Source organism: Trachurus japonicus, chromosome 24, assembly GCF_045865225.1.
Source record: "Trachurus japonicus isolate A0001 chromosome 24, Traja_1.0".
Taxonomy (NCBI): Eukaryota; Metazoa; Chordata; class Actinopteri; order Carangiformes; family Carangidae; genus Trachurus; species Trachurus japonicus.
Window position 1 is genome coordinate 13,704,646 of NC_140930.1, and position 24,537 is coordinate 13,729,182.

Consider the following 24,537-nt stretch of genomic DNA (forward strand, 5'->3'; position numbering starts at 1 on the left):
ATATAAATATTTAAATGTAATTTAGAAGACTTTACACTTGGCAAACTAAATTTCATTCACCTTAACAATCTTGGGGTGAAGGCAGAACACTTGGAGACTCCCAGCATGACTGGATACTAAAGCTTAGTGATATACAAAAAATATATTGGGATTATTTTTGCAGATGTTGCAGTTGAGGTATGAGTTACAATCTCAGTGGGAATGTTTCATTTTTATATTTACATTTTACTGAAAAAATATGAAAATGAAGATGATTAAATTTTTGTTGGGTCATACAGTAAATGCTTATCCTAAGAAAAAAAACATCTGCCTTTACATCTGGAAAATAGGATTTTATGTTATGTTGCACCACAAAGCTTCATTTAGTTGTGACGCTTTTATCAAAAACCTGCAGCTCCTGTGTTTTAGATATTGCACTTGCTCATACTGCAGTTTTATTAACATTTCAATTAATAGTTCAGTTCAGAAATTCTGTTTTTGTAATGTGGGGAACTGATCCTTTAATAATTTCTTAATTTATGTCCTAAATCCATCATTAATAGCATCACCATCACATTTATGCTTCATCTTCATCATCGTCCTCTAAAGCTTGAAGCTTTCTCACTTTCACCACCTGGTGCCTGTTCAACTATGCGCTATTACTCCAGCGCTCCGTTCTCTATCTCGCACACACAGATACTTCAAATGGCATCCACTATGGCTTTCATAGTAAACTGCACTGGATGAATGACTGCACTCATGCATTGCATATACAGTACAAGCAAGTCATGTGCTCAGAAAACACACAGTGCACATTTAGTTTGTGTGTGCACGTGTGTGTAAACAGCTGTCGGAAATGCCACGGAGAGCTGGCTTTGCCGTGGGCCCTCTGCCATCGAAATGTCATGCTACATGGGGGAAAAGCTGCGATACCTCATCCACCCGCCCCAACCAACCAACCTCCACATATACCGCACACACACACACACACACACACACACACACACACACACACACACTTCTGAATAGCTATATGATAATGCCGCGCCGAGCCACAGACACATTCATCATGCCCGTTGTCATTAGAAACAAGGCTCATTATACTCGGAGCCTGTGATTTATGATTAATGTTCACAAAGAGGTGTGGCGGATCGTCAAGCCCCTCCAATACGTTGATTCCATTGAACAAGAAAAACAGTGATGAAGGGGGGAGAGGCTGTAGAGGGAGGGGGAAATGTATGTGTGTGTGTGTGTGTGTGTGTGTGTATGTGTGTGTGTGTGTGTTGGGGGGTTGATGTTGGAGCTGCAGGGCCATGGCGGCCATGGCGGTCATGGCGTGGGAACGGAGATGAAGGAGAAAGTAAAGCAGAAAGATGGGTGGAGGGAGGGAGGGGTGCCACATTCAAGGTCCCTGTACTGTATTCCCCCTGCGCCGTAAATTGTCTCTGGAAGTTCTCTCTCCGTGGCTTCATTAGTAAGTGTCTTTTCAATATTTATGGCAGTGTTAATAAAACATCAATACGCGAGGCCTTTGTGGAGAGCTGCGGGCTGCGGTTGAGCTGCAGTCTCAGGCTTTTCCACTGATATTTGGATGATAAAGAGAGGTTCAGGTGAGTGCTATGCAGAGTGTGAGAAGTGACTGAGAGTGGGCTGGCTGGCTGGGGTAGATCACTAAAAGCAGATGGCGGAGCGTTTTTTTTTTTTTTGGGACGTGCGCTGCATTATGGAAGAGAAGTTTAGGTCACATCTAGAGCAGCGAAAACAATATTCGCCGTTGGTGATTGCGATGTTGATTGCGGATGGGCCTCTTTTTTTTGTGTGATGGTGGTGTGTGTTTGTGTGTATCATTGGCTCCTCTTGCACCAGGGTGCTGACTACTGTAAGTACACTGGTATGTGAGTTCAGCCGCTCATGTTTTATGTATCCCAGTGGAAAGTGACAGTAAGAGCAGGAGATCTGGAGCTCGCTCAGGATCAGCACAATCTTTTCTCTCCCCCGTTCCTCACGACACCACATGCAGAACTCATCATCGTCATCATCATTAATGCATCTATAAACTCCTCTTTCAGTTAGTCACTTGAGTCTAAACCCGTTTCCACAGCAGCACAAGGTGATGACTCAAATTTTCTCGTTTTGAGCGGCGGGGCACGATGAAACTCCAAAAGGATCTTCCACTTCTAATTATATGAACCTGAGAAATGGAAGTGACAGAGCCCCCCCCTTCTCTCGCCGCCACTGCTGAGGTGCCCTTGAGCAACTTCATACTGCTCCAGCAGCTGCTCACTACCCCAGACAACTAGATTGTGATCGTACTGGGCAGCGTCCAAGTGCAAATGTGTGTAATTGTGTGAGTGTGAGCCGGGTGTTCCTGATAGAGAGCGCTGAAGCCCTCACTGCAACTGCCGAGCGTTTGACGTCTGTGCTTGTTACTGTAAATGACTTTGTCAAAATGTTTGTCAATAAGCTGTTGATTGACTGATTGATTATGTGACTAATTGTTTTAGCATAACTCTCTCTCTCACACACACACATAAACAGAAACACACTGTAACATTACTGCATTTCCCCGATATACATCCAAAGGCTTGTTAATATCTGTGTTTGTGCACATCTGGCGTTAACATGCAGCCTTTATTTGGATAAGACAAAAGCACATAAAGCATTGCACATATTGCAATTAAAGTGTCATCGGATGTGCAAAATAATATCTGCATCTGGTCGACCATGTGGAAATGTATATTTCATACAGCCTATTACCAAGATGTTGTTCACACAGCCAGTATCCCAGAATGCAACGGGGCAATGACGACAGGCAGGGATTTAAAAAATGACAGAAAAGCTGTTGAAGTTTTTAGCCAGTAACACTCTTTATAGGTCACTTTTAAAAGGCAAGAATTTTACTGTGAAGACTTCTTTTTTTTTTTTGTCTGTTTATAGCAGCGAAGGCTGTTTATAAATCTGGTGTGATGGTTTGATCCGGTTCATGACTGTGTGTTAGATATGAGGAGAGCAGCCGGCCAGTGTGCTGCTGTGCAGTGAGGTCAGAAGAAGAGCTGCAGTGCATCATGGGGCAGCCCAGTCTGTCCACTGTGCTCAGCTGCTCTGCTGTGTGAACACACAACACTTCCTCGCTTTTACGTCACTCTCACCATGGATGGATAGTACATAAGTGATTCCATACAGTGGTGTAGTGGGTATATTGCTTTTTAGGTGGATACGCTGTTCATAGCTGTATCACATAGACCAGAGGTAGTGAAATTTTTGGTTGAGTAGACAATGTTTTATGTCTTTTAGTTTCCACATTTATGTTTCAAAAAGATTGTCTGCATGATTATCATGCAATTGACAAACATAGTTGATATCAGCATTAGTGTCAGTTAACAAGGCCCACTACTCACTGTACCTTGCACGTTCAAAATGAAAACATGAATATATGAACCATGTGTATTATTTGAATAGCGCAATAACAAGGTACGTTTATACATGGCACTGGATCCAGTTCAATACAGTATAATACACATTTTTTTCAATATAGTAGGGGTCCCTGCTCCATCTCTCCATTAGTTTGGGGCTCCTTGGATTGAAAAATGTTGAAAACCCCTGACATAGACTATAGTTAGATAGTTTTGTTGTAGTGGGTATACTGAAATATTAAAGCAGAAGTGAGCAATCCGGTCGTTTTCGCTAATGCTGCGTTCCAGGCAGGTTTTTGAAATCGTTTAATGCATTTTCAGTGGGTATACCTTAGTGTCACATAGACTACACCACTGATTCCATATTATAACATGTAGCCACAGTTTAACAAAAACAGAAAATCTAACCAACAAGTTCATCGGTCACCTGACTCGTCCTAACCTCCTCCTTCTATCTCAACCTGTCTGTCATAAAGCTCCAGATGAGCCGTTGGGTCAGCACAGGCAGAGTAGAGCCCATCACCCAGCAGTAGCCTCCTCCTCTTCCTCCTCCTCCTCCTCCTCCTCGGCCAGCGACGCCCCGTGTTGTTTGACTACGCTCTGCTAACCGAGCCGGCCTGTTTTACATATTGAGACCTCGATCACAATCTGGACAGAGCCGAGATAAGCGAGGAACACTTATTAGGTGTTAATGCGGAGGCCCGTGATCAGATGTCATTATCCAGATAACGTGTCCAGATGAAGATCGCGCGCTAATGTCAGGTGTAAACGCCGTCTCAATGATTCTTTCTTTCTTACGCTTTGCATATCTCCGTTCCTGACCAACCCCCCCCCCCCCGCTCCTCATCTGCTTCCACTGATAAATTTCCCTCCAACTTTTTTTTTTTTTTGCCCAAATGGCCGACGTGAACACACTGACTGATGCTGCTTCTATCAAAGCACCTAAATGGACAAAATGAAAAGGGAGGGGGGGCTCAGTGCTCAGTTTGAACTCTTTTATCCTCCTCTCTTTTCCTCTCATCTGCCCCCCCCCCCCCACCGTCGTTATTATTTATTCCTCTGCATCTCTCTCTTCTTGCAGTAACTTCCCCATTTTACCTTACTACACTCTCTCTCTCTCTCTCTTTCTCTCTCCTCCCTCTTTGCCTTCAGAGTATTCCCACTGCTGCCTCCTCGCTCTCCGCTCCCCCTCCTCTCATCCAGTGTGAATTGCTCTCTTAATCCTGTCAGGGTTAGGCTCCAGCTCACCCTCCCTCAACTCCACATGTCCATCCTACCACCACCACCTCTTCCTCCTCCTCTTCCTCCTGCTTCACTCAGCCTGGGATGGGGCTGCCTCTCCTCTCCAGGGAGGGAGAGGAGAGTTGGGGGAGCCGGGGCCGAGGTTGGACCTGTCTGTCTGTCTGTCTGTCTGTCTGTCTATCTGTCTTGGACACAGCTGTGAAGATCAGAGCTGTCTCTCCCTCTCTGTCTTTCTTTCTCTGCACATCTGGTGTGATGGGGTTGGGAGGGAGAGAGGGAGGGAGAGAGGGAGAGAGAGAGGGAGAGACTGGGCCATGTTGTGCTGTGTGTTGTTTTGTCCTTGGCTCAGTATGGCTGCCGGATTTCGGGGCCGGCTATACGCTGGAGTAGGTTTGGATTTGTAGATGCGGATCGGCCCACTGCTGTACCCACACGGATGAGCTGGGCTCCTCTGGTGTAGTAAGCGATGGTTATTAAGCCGATGGAGTAATTATTAGCTGCAGTATGTGGGCCCGGTGCTTCTTCTTTTTTCTTTTTTTTTTGGGCAGTTTCCCTCCATAGCGTTCTTCAATGGCTGGCTCGGCAGTAGCAGGTGGAGTGTCGCACTCCCTGCATTATGTAACTTCACCCCAATTTAGATCTGACTTCAAATAAATGAAAATCAAGCTGCTGGTTGGCTCCTTTCCCCGCGGATATAAATAGCATTTTCAAATCTTATCTAGAAAAGTGTTGTAGAGGGGAGATGCTTTGAAATGCAGCCCGACGATTAGGATCCCATTGTTCCGCTCCACACCCCCTCCATTCTCCCGGCTGCTTACAGTAAGCCTGAGGATCTGTGTGTGTGTGTGTGTGTGTGTGTGTGCCTGAGCGTGTGGCTCTGCACATGTGTATGCATTCATCTGCATCACAGTGTGATTGAGATAGTGGCTAATGGTGAGATAGCATGTGCATGTGCATGGTGTTTTTTGGAGTTTGAGGGGTTGTGGCTAACTGGTGTGTGCGTGCGTGCGTGCGTGTGTGTGTGTTGCTGTTGGGTGTGTCTTTGATGATGGATGCTGTGCTTCTGCTGCTTACCCCACTGCTCCTCTCAGAATTGACAAGGTTGCTAAGATACAGTGGGTTTATATTAGATTAGGTTATCTGCTGTTATTTCTGTTACTATATTTTACCCAGCGCTGTGAAGCTTTTATTAATTTGGAAATTCACCCTGCCATGGAATGAAAATGCTGGTATTTATTTTTTATTTTTTTGTGCACCACTGCTCTTCTCCTTTTTCTGGCTGGGAGGGGGTTGTAGTACCAAAAGCCCCCTAGTCAGATGTCTACCCCACCCCATTACAATCTGGAGGCGGATCCATACCTCTATTCATCATTAAGCCCATTTAATCCGAGGCCCCGGGCCCAGTGTTTCCATTTAACGCAGAACAAGCCAGTGAAATGGGAGACAGGAGGCAGTGATATCACTCTGGTTGAGGCTTATTGGTGTGCAGAGGTGTTGTCCCTCCCACCAGCAGATGTCAGCCCAATCCAGTGTTTGACCTCCATAGTAGCTTCTCCAGGGCTGCAGGGCCATTGGCACTGCTGTTAGCAGATAAAGAACAGGAAGATGCCAAGTGGGCTGCTCAGACGACGAAGAAGAAGGCGATGCTCTTGCTATCCCCCCTTCCACTGGTTGGATTTGCACATTTTTCCATCCCATCATCATGTATAGATGTTACTCATGCATATTTGGACAAAAATGAAGTGAGCATTTTCAGTCAGGATGAGCTGCATTTAAACTGTCAAAGCCAAGTGAAATGGATATTCATTTCTTGGCGATAACTTCACATGACATCCCAAAAAAACACTCAGGATGGTTAGATTTCTGTATTTTTCCAGCAGTGTGTGGTGTCACAGTGATAAATGTGCAGTGTCATAATTGGACTGGAAGCAGATTTTTTGGCACAAGCAACTCAAAGCGCCACGTCTCACGCTGTGATTTGCGGTTCAAGTTGTGTCAAATTGCTGATCCGTGGCAAGGCGTGCGTGTATAGGTGTGTTCACAGAGTGCGTTACTCCGTTTATGTTTGTTGCAGGACACTTTTCTTTATATATATATATATATATATATATATATGTGTGTGTGTGTGTGTGTTAAATGCATACAGAGTCGGGGTGCGTGAGAGAGAAAGAGTGTGTGCGAGGACCTGCTATAAGGGAAAACCCCATTAGCGTGGGATCCCAGGGAGATAATGAGTGCTGACTGCTTTATGTCCTGGAAATGATTGAGTGGAACATAGTAGCAGTTTATGAATCCCCGTTCTGCAAGTGGCTGACAGACTGACAGCACATAACTTGCAAGCTAGCTCGGGTAGAGTGTTATAGATGGGCAACCCTAGCTTTCAGGCTAACGTACAGTACCTGTATCAGAAATAGGGGGTTAGCCTCGGTGCTAACTTTATATCTTCATCACATACACAGACCAAATATAGTCTGCTCGCCGACCTTGGGTATGTGTTTCACTGCACTTTGCCTGCACTACAGCATCTGTCCTACTTGTTAGATGGACTGTAGCCGTGTCCCACTTCCATATCACATAGTGAATCCAGTGGGTTGTAAGTACATAATGTCTTTAAGACTAGAAAAGTGACAAGGCCTGCGTCAAATAAATCAACACTTGATTCTTTGAACACTTTGTTTGTCCTTCACTGTGCTGTAAATGTCCCACAATGCAATGCACAAAGTAAAAAAAAGGGCAAACTGTGGATGGTGGTCAAACTTGCCGCAGGACAAACATTTATTTTCTGCCTTAAGTTTACTTGGCAGGGTCACCTCAGTGTCTCGGTTGAAAGGCAAAGCACATGTATTTCTTATACTATATTACACACAAATGGTATCAAGTAGTACATACTGTATACTATTATTATGTATGTAGTTTGGGCTAACAGCCTGATATTAATCTGATTAGGTGACAAGCTAACTTGGTTAACTGCAATTGAACCACGCCACCTGTTGTTACTGGTGGTCACCCAGTTTATTGTTCCTTTCATCTATAATAATGTAAATCAAAGCTGAAAATCAGTCTTAAGCTAGCACCAGACTTGTTCTTCATAAATTTAATGTAAAAGAAATAGGAAACAGTTTTGCTTTTTGCTTGCTACATCTCCTTCCTTGCTTACTACCCCTGAACGTTTTCTGTAATTCAAACTGACAGAGTTGCAACAGATAAACAACATAAAGACACAAACATGTCAGGTTGGTACAGTGGAGCATTTGAGTTTTGACAGGATCCAATGATCTGAGTAACCTGAGCCTATAGAGCTGGCCTTAAAGTTAGCCTAGCCACTTATAGTCTCATTAAAGCAACACAATGTAGTTTTTCGACCTTAAAATATTGTTTCTAAACACATTTAAGTGGTAGAAAAATGGTTAATAGGATGAATTGTGCCACCGCTGCAGCCTGAGCATGAGAACGAACAAAAAACCAATAAAGTTGACTTGATACTCGCTAAATCTTCACAAAGCTGATGAGAGCTGCCAATCAAACACTGTCACATTGTTTTTACATTTTCCTTTAATATTAACGATCCTACTAGAATCTCAAACACCTTTTCCGATTGTGTTTGTCTCTGTGAAAGGACAGCAGATGGACATGTGGACAGTGAAACAGAAGACAGACATGGCAGCTGATTTTTTTTCCCACTGTATTAACCTGCAGTTGAGCCAAGATGGAGAAAACCTCTCATTCTATCCTTCCCATTAGGCGATATTTCCCTCGGTGGTTTTTTCTCTATTCATTTTTGTTCTGTATTGATATTTTTCTTCCTCCCTGATCACTTGTCTTCCCTTTGGTCTCCTGATGTCTTCCCCTGTGTCCTGATCTTCCCTGCTCTGCTGTAGCTTTAGCGATTAACCCTTAAAGAGCGCGTGCGAGCAACGTGCTTGAGTCGAGGGGCGTGCACGTCCAGATCCCATGTGTGAACGGTGTTGCCCTGCGTAATGCTTCTAAAGCACAAGGCCTCCCCCTCTCCTCCCACTGCTGTAGCCCGGGGACATCCAGGCCTCTGCACACACACACACACACACACACACACACACACACACACATCGGTGGAGGCAAATATAAGATGACAGGAGTCAATACAGGCATAGGCTCCAGAAAATAGATTTTAAATTGACAAATTATCACAATTACAGAGGTGCAGGTATCTGTATGGAATAGATACATTTCCCAGCAGGAACAGTTAAGGTGGCTTTTGTGATTATTTTATGTTATTTAACATTATTTTACATGATGTATTTATTAATTTTAAGTAAAAAAGGAGCAAGGATTAGCCTGTTAGAGCAAATAGCGTCAAAGTAGACTTTTGACCTTGGAAAAAGAGGAATAACAAAAGCAGAAACTCTTGAGTTAAGGTTTGCTAACAGTCTTATTTGCAGAGCTTTTACTCACTTCTTATGATTATTAATCAGCCCAGACAAACAGCAGCCGACACAGACGTGGAAAAAATCGACAAAGACAAAAACTCCCCAGAAGCAAAAAACAAAGGCAGGCCCACTGAAGAAACTACAGCGCAGCAGCAACACGGGCAATCTTTGGCTGCATGTGATATTTTCAGATATGAAAATCAGACTCACTGGTCTGAACCAAAAAATTTGCATTCACAAGATGTGAGCGACAGAATGTGAAGTTATTTCTGACCACAGCGCAGCGGCGGCGGCGGCGGCATGATAAACTGGTGCTGTGGAGTCTGGACCAGTCTGAGCTCTGACAACAAGTCTTGTCTGTCTCCCAGTGATTGTCCAGTCAAGTAGAAGCATTGACCTTTAGCTGGCTGTGTACAGTGGGGAACGGCGCCCTACGGGGTGGCACAGGGGTCGCTGCGATTGCGTCTTCGCTCCCCCCACACACCCCCCGCGGTGAGCCGGGAGAACGGCGCTCAGCACTTGTTTTATTTTATTTTTTGTTTTTTTGTTTTTATGCTTTGCTTTGATTCTAATCCACTTGAAGGGTTCGCAGGCAAAACCACAGGTCGAATCTCGACTTCAATGAGGGGGTAAAAGGGGAAAAAAAGAAAAAAAAAAACCCAGGTTGCTCCCACGTTGCGGCTTTTAGGGACACGGGAGATGGTGCAGTGCACAGCGGCATTCTGGGTAGGTGGGTTACTGTCGGTGGGTGGCGGGTGGGGGATGAAAGCTAAGCTGCTGATTTACCTGGAGAAAGGTGCATGGGCGGAGCTTCGGAGGTGGGAGGGGAGCAGCGTCACACATTCTTGCGCACCTTTTCTTCCTCCTCCTCCTCCTCCTCCTCCTCCTCCTTCCCTCTCACTCTCTCTCTCCCCTCCATCCTCCCTCTCTCCCCCCCCTTCCTCCTCCTTCTCCTCCCCTGTCTTCAGCTCTTGCACAGGATCACATTAATATTCCTTTGAAGCCTGTTTCAACTGCAGCCAGATCTCCCTCTCCCTCTCCCTCTCTCTTCCACTCTCACTCCTTCTCTCCCTCTTTTTGCCCCCCCACCATCTCCACCACTCCCACCCCCTCTTCTTCTGCCTTTCTTTTCCTCCCTCTTGCTTTCTTTTTTCTCTTCCGAGCTATTGTTTTCTAGAAGGGATTGCTTCTTCCGACCATCTCTCTACCAAACCAGTGCAGCAGGGAGGGGCTTTTTTATTTTTTTTGCTTTTTTTTTTGTTTTTACCTTCAGTCAGGAGTTCCCCTTGTTGCACACATACACACACATATACACACACACACACATCGAGGGGTGGTGGGTACCGATGCCTTTGACAGAGCGTGTTGATTGGTTCAGAATGGTTGCTGCCTCTTGTAGGAGAGTGGAACGGCTATTTTTAGATCAAGGGGTAGCTGGGAGAGAAAGACTGAGGAGGGCTCTGTGTGTGTGTGTGTGTGTGTGTGTGTGTGTGTGTTAGTAAGGAATACTGCAGTCTTGAAGGAAGTTCCCTCTTCACACACACACACACACACACACGCATACGCAAACACACACATGCACTTTTGCAGCAGTGCCCCTCTAAAGCCACGGTGGTGTGTGTACATGTGCCTGCTCCCCTTTTCCTCTCCTCCCTCAACCTTTTTTTTCCCCCTCTCTCTCCCTCCCTCTCTCCCTCCCTCGCTCCATCCCTCCCTCCCGCAGTCTTTTCTGTCTCTCTCTTGTTTCTCCCTCTCTTTCGGAGCTGGCTCGGTGTGCAAATGTCAGCACTCTCCCATTTATTTGCCAGAGCCCAGAGCAACTTCCTGCACCCTCTGTTTACCTCTGTCTCCACAGCGCTGCCCCATCGCTGCTGCTGCTCCCTCCCTCCTCACCTCCCTCCTTTCCTCCCTCCTCTTTCCCTTCCCTCCACCCTTTGCCACCCTGCTTCCATTTTTTACACCATTCTTGCTTCACCCATCTACTCACCCCATCCCTCCGCCCCCTCACCCACTTCCCCCCACCCCACCCTCCCTCCCTCTCGTTCATGGATCATGGCACTTCATCATGACATTTCCAGTCTTGTCCACAACTAGCAGCGCATCAAGTTTTTTTTTTTTTTTTTTTTGATTAAATCCACTGCACCACAGCGACCATCCCCATCAGTAGCCCACCCAACCTCACCTCCACTACCATCACCATCACCCCCTCCCCCTCCTCCTCTACCGTCCTCTGGTGCTTTGTTTCAAATCTATTTTAAGACTTGAGAGTGTCCGTTCACGTTTGGCCCCGTCAGATCACAAAACACCTTGTCCCTCTCTTCATCCTCCTCGTCTGTCTCTTCCTGTCTCCTCTCACTTTGCTTTTTTTTTTTTTTTCCTTTTCCCATTTTCCTCTCCCCATGTCTTCTCCGTCTTCCTCTTCCTCCCTGTCTCACTCTATCCGTCACTCTATCTGTCTGTGATCACCACACGATGACTCATGTGGTTCGCACCTGCTCTGCAGTCGAGGGGGCCGCCTTTTTTTTTTTTTTTTTGTAAGGAGAGGTTGGAAATGATGAAGGTGTGGAATCACATGTAGCTCAGTGTGATGGCAGAAAGTGTGCAGAGTGAGGGTATCAGTTTATTCACATGGCGGCGGCGGCGGCTACATGATGAAAACATGATGCTGTAGTTCCACCAGGCGTCACTTCTATTTTCAGCCTCACCTGCCTTATAACAGCAGAAACCGACAAGTGGAGCTGTAGCAAAATAAAGTAGCTATTCTCTGCTGCTTAATTTAGACACAACGGATCAGCCCTGTATATAAAGACACTTCTTCTATTGTTTTTTTTGTTTTTTACTGTCGAGTCACAGGTGTGAAATATGAAACCAAAATATAAGAACAAATTCCCGAAAATGTTCCCAAAGCGGCACAACCAGCTCCATTCAGGGATGTGTCTGAGAGTGGAGCCTCTTGTGATGTGGCTCCTCCAGTTTTCATCATCACTTCAAACAGGGATCATTTTTGGTGCATTTCGTCATCTTCCTCATTTGAAGATCAGATCATGTGGCGATTTTTTTTTTTTTGGAAGCTAAAAGACTTTTTTTATTCAGTAGCATGATGTCTTTTTCTTTTCTCTTGCATTTGTGAGAAAGAAGCATTTAGCTTTTGCAAAATACCTGTGATGTAAGAATAGAAATGTATGTTGAAACCCTTCATAACCTTACAATTGTGCACTAACTTAATTTTCCTGTTGCCTCTCTCTTTCTCTGTGTCTCTTTTCTTCTTTCTATCCAGTGAGTGACAGCTGTTTTCGAAACCTTGCGGAGGACCGCAGTGGCGTCAACCTCAAAGATCTTGTACACGATCCCTCCCTGTGAGTATCATCCTTTTTTTTTTCTTTTTTTTTTTTACAAGATAACTCAACATACAGACAGAAATGAATCCATTTGGCATCACTTATAGCCTCACACTTACAAGTGTTTAATCCAGAGCAGCTTCCTTTGGCTTACCTTCCACCTAAAAGATGCACAGGCTCTCTGCATGCGTGTGTCTCTGTGTGGAAGAAGCCGTCTTCTTTTTTTGTGCTAGAGCGTAACTAAGAAACTAAAAATATCTCTTCAACACAACATGTCGGGGCTCTGTGTCGCCCTATGGAGAGAAATTCCCAGCATGCATGGCAACAACAAAAGAGCTGCAGTGCTCTTCTGTTTAAGGATGACTCTTGGTAGCTGCAAGAAGTCATTATTTGCTCAAAAGAAGCTGAAGGAAGTGAAATCAACTGTTGTTGTTGTTTTTTATTAATGGGGATGAGATGAGGGACAAAAGGGCAGGAGAAAACACACAGGAAAACAATAATCTGCATCTGCAAGTGAATGTTAAGAACAGGTAGGTTGCACACCTCTTCAGGAGCTTTAAACAACACGTTTCTGGATGTTTTCTGTTAGATTCAGGCATAAAAACACAGAAGTGAAAAGTCAAAATGTCACAATGGCTGTGAAGGTCATAGGAACAGGAAAGCTTTTCACAAGAAATCGCAAACTGACTCATAACGGAAGAAGGTCTTGTACACAGAGAGGAAACACAGGTTAAAAATACTGTGCATACGCTTTTATGTGACTGTTTAACATCTCATTCCAAAGAACCATGGTCATTAAAATGCTTGTATGTATGATCGCCTCCAACTCTCTGGGAAGGTTTTTTTGGAACCGGGCTGCCAAGATTTGCTCATTTAGCCTCAAAGCCTTCGTCCCAGAGCTGCACGCTGAGGTGAAGGTCATTGGTTGTGCGCGGGCCAGTCGAGGTCTTCCACACCAAATACAGGAAAGCATCTGCTCAGGAAGCTCAGGACAGGGTGTTCCCCAAACTGGACACAAAAATATCAGTTCATGCTGGAGCAGATTTCCCCTAATTAGTACTACGAGGTCATTTTGTCCTCATACTTTTGGCCGCATGCTACATTATTATAGCTTAAAGGTCCAGTGTGTAAAATTTGGGTAAAACTGTGATGTAGCGTTCAGATTCTAGATTTCAGCGCTCACCCCTCCCGTCGGCAAAGTGACGGTGGCCTCCGAGGACAAAAAAAACTTGTTTACCACGGCTGGAACGACTCGTAGTATTTCAGGAGCATGGAACGAAAAAAAAACATTTTACGATATGTCTGCTGTTTCCTACAGCCTTTGTTGGTTTATTTATGCATGCGAAACTCGCGAATACACGCTCTCTGGCTGGCTGGATTTTCCGTTCAGGCTGCCGTACAAACATGGCGGCGCAAGATGGCGACACTCTCTAAAGCAAGACCCTTGCTATATGTATATATAAAAGAATAATTATAAGGCTATGAAAACCAAACAAATTGTATTTTATAGCAATTATACACCTATGCAAATATATTCATGGGTAGTATTTTCAGATTTTGCCAATAAACTTTGCCAATTTTTACACACTGGACCTTTAACCACTCCTTAGCTGGAGAGAGGTTATGTTTTATGTCAAATCTAATGCCACTACGATCTTTGCATTTAGGGACGATGTGACATTAGCGCTGATCAGTTTCAGCCCCTCCTTTCTATGGCAGCTCGTGTCACACGTTGTCTTTTTCCAAACGCCGCCTCAGCCTGTGACTGCAAACAGAGCAAACCGTGACCCCGACATGCAACCTCAGACACGCTTCTCTGGGCACCCGAGCCGCTCTCCATACAGCACATTGATTTGCTGGAGCTCCCCTGCTCCCCACAGTCACAGTCGCCAGTCAATATCACTGAAGTGTCACCACCAGGCTCCCCAACCACCACCACCACCTCTACCCCTCCTCACCCTCCTCACCCTCCTCACCCTCCTCACCCCTCCTCCCTGTGGGGAACGTCGCACTGATCCACGCTTGTCATGTCCTTTACGGTTTGTTTATTTTGAGGCTGATGTGTAATGCATGGGTTTTTGCTACCATGACACGGGCGTCACGCTAGGTCGTGATCGGGGATCATCTCATGTTTATTTGCACAGTGGAGTGCTCTGGCTGGAGGAATTGAACAGTTGAGCCGACGGTTCTGTTACTGTACGTTACGCTTTAGATTAAAGGCTTGATCGGTTTTCTCGAGCTACGATCGCCCAGATTGACCCGTTTATACACAGTCAGCAACTTGTGAAGAACTACTGTATGACATATTCCTTTTGAACGTTGCCTTAAAGAATGAACCCACAGTAGCTGATTAAATGCTGGAATAGGGATGTCACGATTATAGATTTTCTTGGTACGATTATTGTCAGAGAAATATTCGTATTACGATTATCACGAATATTATGCATTAATTAATTTCCCAACACTATGTATGTGTAGAATCAAATATAGTCTAAATAAGCCGGTGCATATTCTCATTTGTCCAGGTCATAGTATCTCAAAGGAGGTTAAATCGAAAGCAACTGGACTTAGTTATTTGTCTGGGAAGACGTTTCACCTCTCATCCAAGAGGCTTCATCAGTTCATGTACGCATCTGACCAGGCTGGGACTGGTCCAACTAACTGGTCTCCACACCATATTATATTAGGAATCTTTACAATGAATAAATTGTGGCGATTAATTGTGAAAGCAGGGTAATCTGGCATCCCTATAGTTGGAACCAAACAGAAATATACAGTGGAAGGTTGTAAATTACATTGACAATTACAAACTTGTTGATGTGCTAATTCGTAGGAGGAATAGTTAAAAAAAATAAAAAAAGAAGTTAAGTGAAAAACCTGCAGACAGTTGATCATTAGGTAGTTTGACGATAAATTGTCTTGGTTTATCCTGATCTTTACCCTTTATGATTAGATTTATGAGTTACAAACATACTCCAAACAAATATAAGATGATTATATGATTGAATATTTGGATGCAAGTCAAACGAAGCCTGAGGAGTTTTAAATTCCACTTTAATGTCAGTACTATAAAAGTTATAGGGAACTGCTGACGTTTCCAACGACTGGAAGCAAGTGAGCATCTTTTTTCTACTTGAGATGTGATATTCATGGAGTAGAATCACATTAGAAATGGAGATGTGATTGTGATTGTCATTTAATTGTTGTTGCCAACGTGAGCTCTGATTTTATCTTGGTGGGACTCCCGGTGTTTGCTGACGGCGGCTCTGCTCTGCTCGGTGTGAACGCGGAGCTACACTCACTCATTCCACTAAAAAAAAGGCACTTTGGACGGACGTGCTGTGTTGCAGCGAAGTGATAGGGTTAAGCTCGGATTAAGCGCGGTGCTGTTAAACATTAAAACTGGACACCAGGACAGGCTGTCAGCGCTGGCGTCCTGTTTTTTGTGGTGGTGACGATGGGAGCCGATGCAGACGGGGCTCTGCCTGGCTGACCTCCCCCCGGCCCGCTGCAGATCCTCCGTGTGCCATGTTAATCCACGCCACACCACGAGTCAGCGGCTCCATCAGGTTGACCAGCTGGAACGCCGTGCCCTCAATGTGCCACTGCTGCTGTGACAGAGACACAGAGACAGAGACGGAGAGGGAGAGAGGGAGGGAGAGGGACGACGGGGCCACAGCAGGACACGTAACATAAACTATAATCATAGCATCTCCCAGGCGCACACACACAAGTATACACACATTGGCACATGCAATCAATCAGCCGGCCCAGTTTGGCATTCAGGAGCATCCAGAGGTGGAGTCAGGTGGAGAGAAAAATGATACGTGGCAACAAACGAGAAAGAGTAACAGAGGGGGGTCAAACAAATGATACCCAGACTCAAGGACACACAGATGAGGCGTGTGTGTTTACAACAAGTGTGTGTTCTTGGCTTTTTGTTTGCATCCCTTCAGTGTGAGTGAGTACTACTTTTGCTTAGATTCATATATTTTTGTATATAAGCCTCTCTCCTGGGCTGAGCAGTAAGCTCTGTGTCTCTCTGCCCTCCAGCTACTTGTGCTGCAACAACCTTTGTCAATTTTACAAATTGTCATGGCTAACAATAGTTAGAAGTCAATCAGATGGGTGACAGTCGGCCCAATTTCACAGTGAGGAGACACGTCAGGGGACGAAGACACAGAGACACACACTCAGTCACACACGCTGTACTGTTTGAGACTGGACTGATAAGCGCTGTCATAACAATAAATCTGACTCGTATCAGCTCTTGAAAACATGAATACAAGTGTTTAATGCTAAGTTAAGCAATCAGGAAGTGCTTACAGTTGCATCCTTAAAGCTGCTGTAATCAATACTTGTATATTAATAATGGACCAAATGACTATCGTGTAAAGTGAAAGTAACAAATACCCACAGAGGAATCATTATCTGACTCTGCAGTTCCCTTGGCTCCACAGAGCAGTTTAGCACTTTTCGGCTCCTTGTTTTGGTTTTGGTTCGATGCTCCGCTTCATTCTCACCTCTCTCATCAGCGTGATGCCGCTGCAGCGGGAGGAGAGTTCACACCACAGCAGGTGTTGAAGTGTTAGAGAGCCGGGAGCTGGTGGAGACCAAATGCAGAACTAAAAGGAGAGTGGACAATCATGCACTCTGACTCAACAGGTGGATCCAAATAGCCCACAACTTCATGAGAATCTGCCGTCTCATCTTAAACAGTGATTACGTCATCACAATAGCATATAATATGCATAATAGCATATGTATTATAGTGCTTACAGTGTTCTATGGTAGTTCAATCTTCATATAGAACATTTAATAAGGGAAACCAGGTAGGTAGGTTTAGATAGAAGAAGCACTTTGGTTAAGGTTAATGTTAAATGGAAAAAAAATTTTTTAAATGTGCGTCTTTGAATATTTATTCTTTTTAATTCAACCACCATCTTCTCCAAACCTTAACTCAGGGCTGTGGCAGCTTGAACATGATGGTTTAATAAAAATGAATAAAAGTTTGATAAAGCCATACAGTAGTTAGTCACTGTGGAGGAGGTCATTGAACTACAATATTGGTTATTTTGGCAGAAATACTAATACATAATCTGTAAACTGTTTGCTGACGCCATCAGTATCAACATGTGTCTAAAGTGTTGGTCATGTTCAATAGGAAGTGCATTACTGTCACAGCTTTGGGTCCATTCATAATGTAAACATGGATGTTTAAAATAATGCAACAGGTTAGAGCAGCATTATTTCTCTGAGAATCTCATGCATGTCCAAACAAATAGATATTTTGTTATTTTTAGTGAATATCTAATCCAGTCAAATAGAGAATCGGGAAATCTGTGGCAATTCCCAGCTCTATTCACACCTATACAGTACTATACATATTATACTGTATGACTCAGTCAAAGAAAAATACAAACCCTGGATATAAAGTCATTCAAAGTTACAGTAAGATCTTTGTTGTCACTCCGGCCTTTTTTACTCCCTGCAGTAAAAACAAATAAACCTGATCTTGAGGTTTTACCTGAGCAGAGGTGCAGTAACCGAGACACACACATACTGTACAGTACGATATGAGCCGGCGCTTGTTTTGGCCGCAGATGTTAAACGTGTTGTTTAAATATATGAAGTTTGCTGGATGTGTGTGTGTGTGTGTGTGTGTGTGTGTGTGTGTGTGTGTGTGTGTGTGTATGGTGAAGCTGCGGTGGCTGAGAAAATGAAGCGAGAGAGGCAGTGGCAGATCTGAACCGGGGATGACATTTATTCTGTAAATAAATAGAACGCTTGTGGGGTGGAGTGGTCTGCCGAATATTTTATAGTGTGTGTGTGTGTGTGTGTGTGTGTGTGTGTGTGTGTGTGTGTGTGTGTGTGTGTGTGTGTGTGTGTGTGTGTGTTGTTTAGTGGCTGTGAGTGGAATCATGGGAGTGAAACCCCTCGCTGAGCACTCAGAGCTCTCATCACGGTGGGGGTTTGAAGAGTTGGGCTAGTCCACTCCTCCTCCTCCTTTTCCTCCTCTTCCCCCTCCTCCTCTTCCTCCTCCTCCTCCTCCTCCTCCTCCATCTCCATCCCTTCCTTCCTTCCACCAGCTAACATGTTGAGAGGTGACCCCTTGAGAGCTTTCCCACATACGGACGAACCAACAACTCGGCTGTAATGGGCTCGACTCCACGCTACTACTGGGAGCGTGGGGATGGCCGAGGCGCTCGTCTCCTCCTGGATGGAGTGTGTGAACGTGTGTGTGTGTGTGTGTGTGTGTGTGTGTGTGAACGTGTGTGTGAATGTGTGTGTGAAGGGAAGAGAAAGAGGGAGAGAGTGAGATTGAGTGCCCTGTACAAAGAGCTTGTATTATTAATGAAATCACCCTGGCAGATGGGTCTCATCTTGGAAGTGTCCCACAACCACTGAGATTTGCAGCTGGCTCACATGCACACACACACACACACACACAAACACACTCGCACTTTTCCCCCCTTCTCTTGTTAAGTGTGCCTCTGACAGTTTATCCCTCCTTTTCCTCGCTCTTTTCACTCTCTCCCTCTCTCTCCTCCCTTCTCTCATTCCGTCTTTCTCTCTTTATCCTCTTCTCCTCTCTGCTCGTCTTTTATTCATAGAAAGATTTGGCCCTGGCGTCCAGGCTTTCAGGCCAAAACTACTGTCAACCCCCCCTCTACCCCCCACCCCACCACCAACACATACACACACACACACAGTTTCCCTACACCACCTTCCCCTCTGCTCCACTCTTTCCTTCCATTCCTTTCTCCGCCCGCATCAGGATTTGTCCACACCTCGAGCAAAAAGCCTTTATTCCAGGCTGACTACCTTCGGCCTGCAGTTTGAAGAAGAGCTTTATATGTCACAACCCCCACCACCCCCTCCTCCATCCTCCTCCTCCTCCTTCTCCATCCTCCTCCTCCTCCTCCTCCTCCCCTCCTGCAGAGGAAAGAGACATAGATGGGTGTTTGAGATTAAAATGTTGCAGGCTCTTTCCCCCTCTAATGTGCTTCCCTCAATTCAGATCACACCCACCCAAAATACAGCCGAGCACTCTATCTGCAAAGAAGCCAGTCATGCTGAAACACACATTTATGCACATATACTTATTTACAGTATCTATATATATATATATACACATGCACATCTATATACACACACATATACACACACACTGTATTTGCACTGTATGTACATTCAGATATCTTTGCACAGATTCAGTAGAAATGTTTATACAGATACTGCAGGTCCTTTGTGTTTCTGTAGGAGTATATACAGCACAGTACACAAACTGAGCTGCTGTTTCATTTCACGTCATTCAGTCAGTCAGGACAGCGCGTTGATCATCATGTTTGAGTAGCCAGGTCATTTTGTTGAGTTTCGTCCTAGCAACGGTGTAGTCATTTTTAACTACAGGTGCTTGCAGAGAGGAAATGGTGGAGGTCAAAGAGTTTTATTTTGACTTTTTCTTCAATTCTCTTTCGTATTTTCATTATTTTATCCTGGTGGTGCAGTGGTCGCCTCTCAGTAAGAAGATTCTGGGTGTGATTTTTCCTCTCTGGGTGGAGTTTCCATGTTCTCCCTGTGCCCCTGTGTGGGTTTTCTCCGAGTTTTTCCAGCTTCCTCCCACAATTCAGTCCAAAGATATGGACTGGCGACCTGCCCAGAGTGTCCCCCCCCCCGCCTTCGCACTACGACTATGTCTGTTGGGATTGGGCTCCCCGTAATCCTGCACCTGGATTATTTTATTCCAGGGCAGCACAGTAATGCAGTGGTTAGTGTCGATCCTCAGGCCTGCAGCCTTTCTGTGTAGAGCTGTTGCATGTTCTCCCTGTGTCTGCACGGCTTCTCTAGGGTTCTCCGGCTTCCTCCCACAGTCCAAAGACATGCACACTGTGTGACTTAGTTATACAGATGTGAATGTGAGCACGGTTTGTCTCTGTGGATGTGGGACCTGTGACAGTGGCGACTTGTCCAAGGTGCATCCTGCTCTATATCAGCTGGGATGGGCTCAAACTGTGTGGATAAGCCGTGTAGATCATGAATGCATGGATTACTTACAGTATTTCATTTCTGAGATGACTTCCAGTGAAATGTTGTGATCTAAAGTAGAGCAGCAACAATTAATCGAACAATAATCGATTATCAAATAAATCGTCAACTTGTTTGATAATCGAAAAATCGGTTTGAGTAAATTCTTAAGAAAAAAAGTCCAAAGTCTCCGATTTCAGCTTCTTAAATGTGAATATTTCTGGTTTCTTTGTTCCTTTATGATAATAAACTGAGTATCTCTTTGGTTTGTGGACAAAACAAGACATTTGAGGACGTCATCTTGTGGTTTGGGAGACACTGATTGACGTTTTTCAACATTTTTTAACATTTCATTGTCCAAAAAACTAATCGATTAATCGTTTAAATAATCGACAGATTAATCGACAATGAAAATAATCGTTAGTTGCTGCCTTAATCTAAAGAGCAGTGTGAGTTATTTCTGTTTATGTTCCACGACAACCTGTGTGCATGTCTTCCTTGTTTGGAGCCATTTCACTGTATACAGAGATCATGTACATACAGTATATATACATTTATGCAAACATCCATATATCTATATATAGGCTATACACTCACACACAAACACAGTTGACATACTGTACATGTCAGTCCTGCCGTGAATCCTCCTTAATGAAGGTCACAGTGCTCAGGTTTTGTTGGGACTGTCGATGAGAGATGTTGTTTCAGTTGTCTGCACTTTGTGTTGAGTTGTGCTGCGCTGTCCTGACTAAGTGTTTCTCCTCATGTATATCAATTAGATTACACTACACAACAGACACACAATACTGTAGAAACACACCTCCCTACTCACACATTCTGTATTTGTACACATACTGCGTACATGTGTGTGTATACGCACATATTATGTATCCATAAAGATACATTCATATGTGAACAGACACACATGTAATAGAAATACATAGTTTTCATTATAAACTCCAAACACATATCTGTAGTTATAGACAATACATGATAGGTATGAACACCTGTACTCTGCAGTGTATACTAGCCTACTTCACTTACCTACACACACTCACACAAAAAATGTCCAGTCAACAGCATATTGCTGCTTTCACACAGAAATGGCATCCCCCGGAAAAAAGGGGGAAAAAAAGAAAAAGAAGAAGAAGAAAAACACAAACACAAACATTCGCTGGCACACACAAACTGTCACACACTCTTTCACGATGAACAACACAGCAACTCGAAGCTTCAGACAGGAGGGGTTGCCTAGGAAACGGTGGGAAGGAACCCTAGTTATTTGTGTTGAGCATATTTTCATTTGGGCTGAAACAGAGAGGCATAAAAACCCCAGGAGAGGGAGAGAGGTGATTTGTCCTGACAGCTCCTTTACTCTCCCGAGGTGTAACACACACACACACACACACACACACACACACACACACACACACACACACACACACACACACACACGTATAAACAGACGAATGCACATGCATGAACACACACTCACATACACGCAGACACATACAGAGATGCCAAAACCTAGTAAGTAAACCACTCGTGCCATCACAGGGATGTCAGCAGGGGAGTGTGTGTGTGTGTACGTGTGTGTGTGTGTGTTTATATGTGTGTGTATATGTGTGTGTGTTGATGCACAAGTTAGTGGATGCTCCGAGTAGCCCTGCATGTGCAGTGTTTCATGCAGAAGTACTTGTTAAATGATTCTTTCTGACTTCCCTGCCTCTTTTGTCAGCAGCAGCAGACAGCTCCTCTCCGTGCATGCTTGCTGCAGTATTTTGGTGTTGTCTTGCTTAGCGCGTCTCTCTGCTGCTCCCTCGCTCCGTTTAGAAGCCGAGCGAGGGAGTCGGTGCATTTTTTTCCTTCTTCTTTTTCTTCTTCTTCTTTTTTAGTGAATGATATTTCCAGGGTGCAGAATTTTTACTCTTTGCAACTCAGAGCGTGAAGAGTTTTCGTCTCTCCATGTGCGATGTAGAAACCGAAAAAAAACAAGAACGCATCCGAAAGGCAGGCAGGGGGAATCAGAGGGGGATGCTTTAAATGTTCATGGAGTTCATGGGTATTTGTCTGAGGGAGGGTGTTTAAGTGGCTGGCGCGGAGGGGGGAAACATGATGCAGTAGTCTCCCAAAAATAGCGCTCCTCCAAAAAAAAAAAAGAGAGGGAGAGAGAGAGAGGAGGGTTACATAAGGGGTGTCTGTGCGGAGCCTTCACCTTGAGCCTGGGGTTGTTGTTTTTGGGGTGTCATACTCGTACTGGCCACAGGAGGTCAGCGTGGCTCGCTGCTCAACATCAGCAGCAGCAGCAGCAGCAGCAGCAGCTCTGTCCTTGTCAGAGCTCCTCTTCAGTGGGCCGTCCTGTGGAAAAGCCTTTCAGGAGGGGATGTTTCAAGGGCATTCTCTCTCTCTCCATCTCTCTCTCTCCTCCTTTTCCACCGTTGCGTTTCTGTGTCTCTCTAACTCCTGCCTGCCACTTTTTCTTTTTTTTATTCCCACCATCTTCATTTCGACTCGTTCTCTCATACTATATATACAAGTACATCGCCAAGAAGAGTCTCTGTCGTCTGTTTTCTGTTCCCTCCAGCACCGTCTCCACAGGCCTGTATTCTCCTACATATGTAACGATGGCGTTGTGTGTCGCTTTGAAAGTCACCTCGTTGAAAGGACGACAAGACAGGAAGGCAGAGGATGTTAAAGTCAGAGGAAGAGGCGCACACATGTATGATGTTTTGGGTGTATGTCTGAAATCAGTATTTTTATAGAAAAGACTATATTCTACTCTATTATAGAGAGTGTCCTACGTGTGTGGACTTGTGAACACCTGCTGATTCACCTGTGGCATCATGTGTTCCTTCAGCCTGTGTTTAAACTCTTCAGCTTGAAGGTCATTCAAGAAACCAGTGTCTTCACGGTTCCTTAATTATTTTGATCATGGTGTCCCTGTTTCATATCTCAAGTCAAAAGAGGATTGTCTATGTCGTCTGGAATCGAACACTTGGATGTACAATGTATGTGTGATCTAATAACTTCCCTTCCTTCCTCAGGTTGGGGGGAATGATCGCGGCCTACAAGATCGTGCCGGATGAGATAGATGAAATCAAGGTATGTGATCCATCTGTCTATTTATCTGTTTTCTGTTTGTCTTTTTAACTGTGGTGATGAGGTTTGTAGAATAAGGGTTAACCAGGTATCATTCTGTGTGTGTGTGAAACAACAGGAGACTCTGGTGGATTGGTGCGATGAAAAGGAACTTAACCTCATCCTGACCACCGGAGGCACAGGCTTCGCCCCGAGAGACGTCACACCAGAGGTGAGTTCACGTGTTTCTGATGAAGAATGAACCAGCTCTATTGTAACTGTGTGCATTTTGAAATGTGTCTTCTTCTCTAATGCACAATGTGACAGTGTGACAGTGTGAACACAAACACCACAAGAACTTACAGATTTCTTTTCCTCTGATGTGTTTTTGCTGATGTTCAGTGAATCTTTCCTTTTTGTTTTAAACCAGCTCATGAAAATGTTTCTAAGCCACATTTTTTATGGTTTTCTGATTTGCTGCTTAAAAAGACGCAAAATGAACTTTGAGAGTTGTATTTAAATATAGCCAGAAACAGGTTACATAAGAACAAACACGACAACTTGGGTTGAAATATGGACACGGTCACATGAGAGAAGTTAAAAACACTACAGCTGAAGCACAGTGACGTCTACAGCGAAGAGGTATAGACTCCTTCTGCTACTTCCATCACACACACACACACACACATGTGTTGCAGCTCTGATTAACACACGTTGTAATTAGCCCCACGGTCACATGGGAAATAAAGAGGCAGAAGTTTGATCCTTATTAACTAAAAAAGGTGGGATTGTGTTGCAAGCAATTCAGAGATAATGGATGGCAACACAATCCCACGTTTTAGGTGTGGGTTGTGTGTGTACTGTACTTCATGTTGTGTGCACTCTTGTAATAGGGGGAAGTACTCTGGTAGATCACCATAAACCATTTTATATACATTAGGGCTGGCAAATCTTTTGCGATAATAACGCATCAGTGCAAATTCCTTCTAATGCCACTTTTTTTTTTTTTTTTACACTTAACATGTATATTCTGTTTTTTTGTCCTTTGGCCCA

At 44.5% G+C, this 24,537-nt stretch overlaps 1 protein-coding gene across 9 annotated transcripts in view; it reads left to right on the forward strand.

Moving 5' to 3' along the window:
- gphnb (gephyrin b) overlaps nt 1-24,537 on the forward strand; it is a 103,633-nt gene that overhangs the window by 20,789 nt on the left and 58,307 nt on the right. For all 9 annotated transcript variants that reach the window (XM_085770417.1, XM_085770418.1, XM_085770420.1 and 6 more), the window contains exons 2-4: nt 12,318-12,396; nt 23,451-23,508; nt 23,624-23,716. In XM_085770417.1, coding sequence (XP_085626543.1) covers nt 12,318-12,396; nt 23,451-23,508; nt 23,624-23,716 — 230 coding nt within the window. The remainder of the gene's footprint in view (nt 1-12,317; nt 12,397-23,450; nt 23,509-23,623; nt 23,717-24,537) is intronic.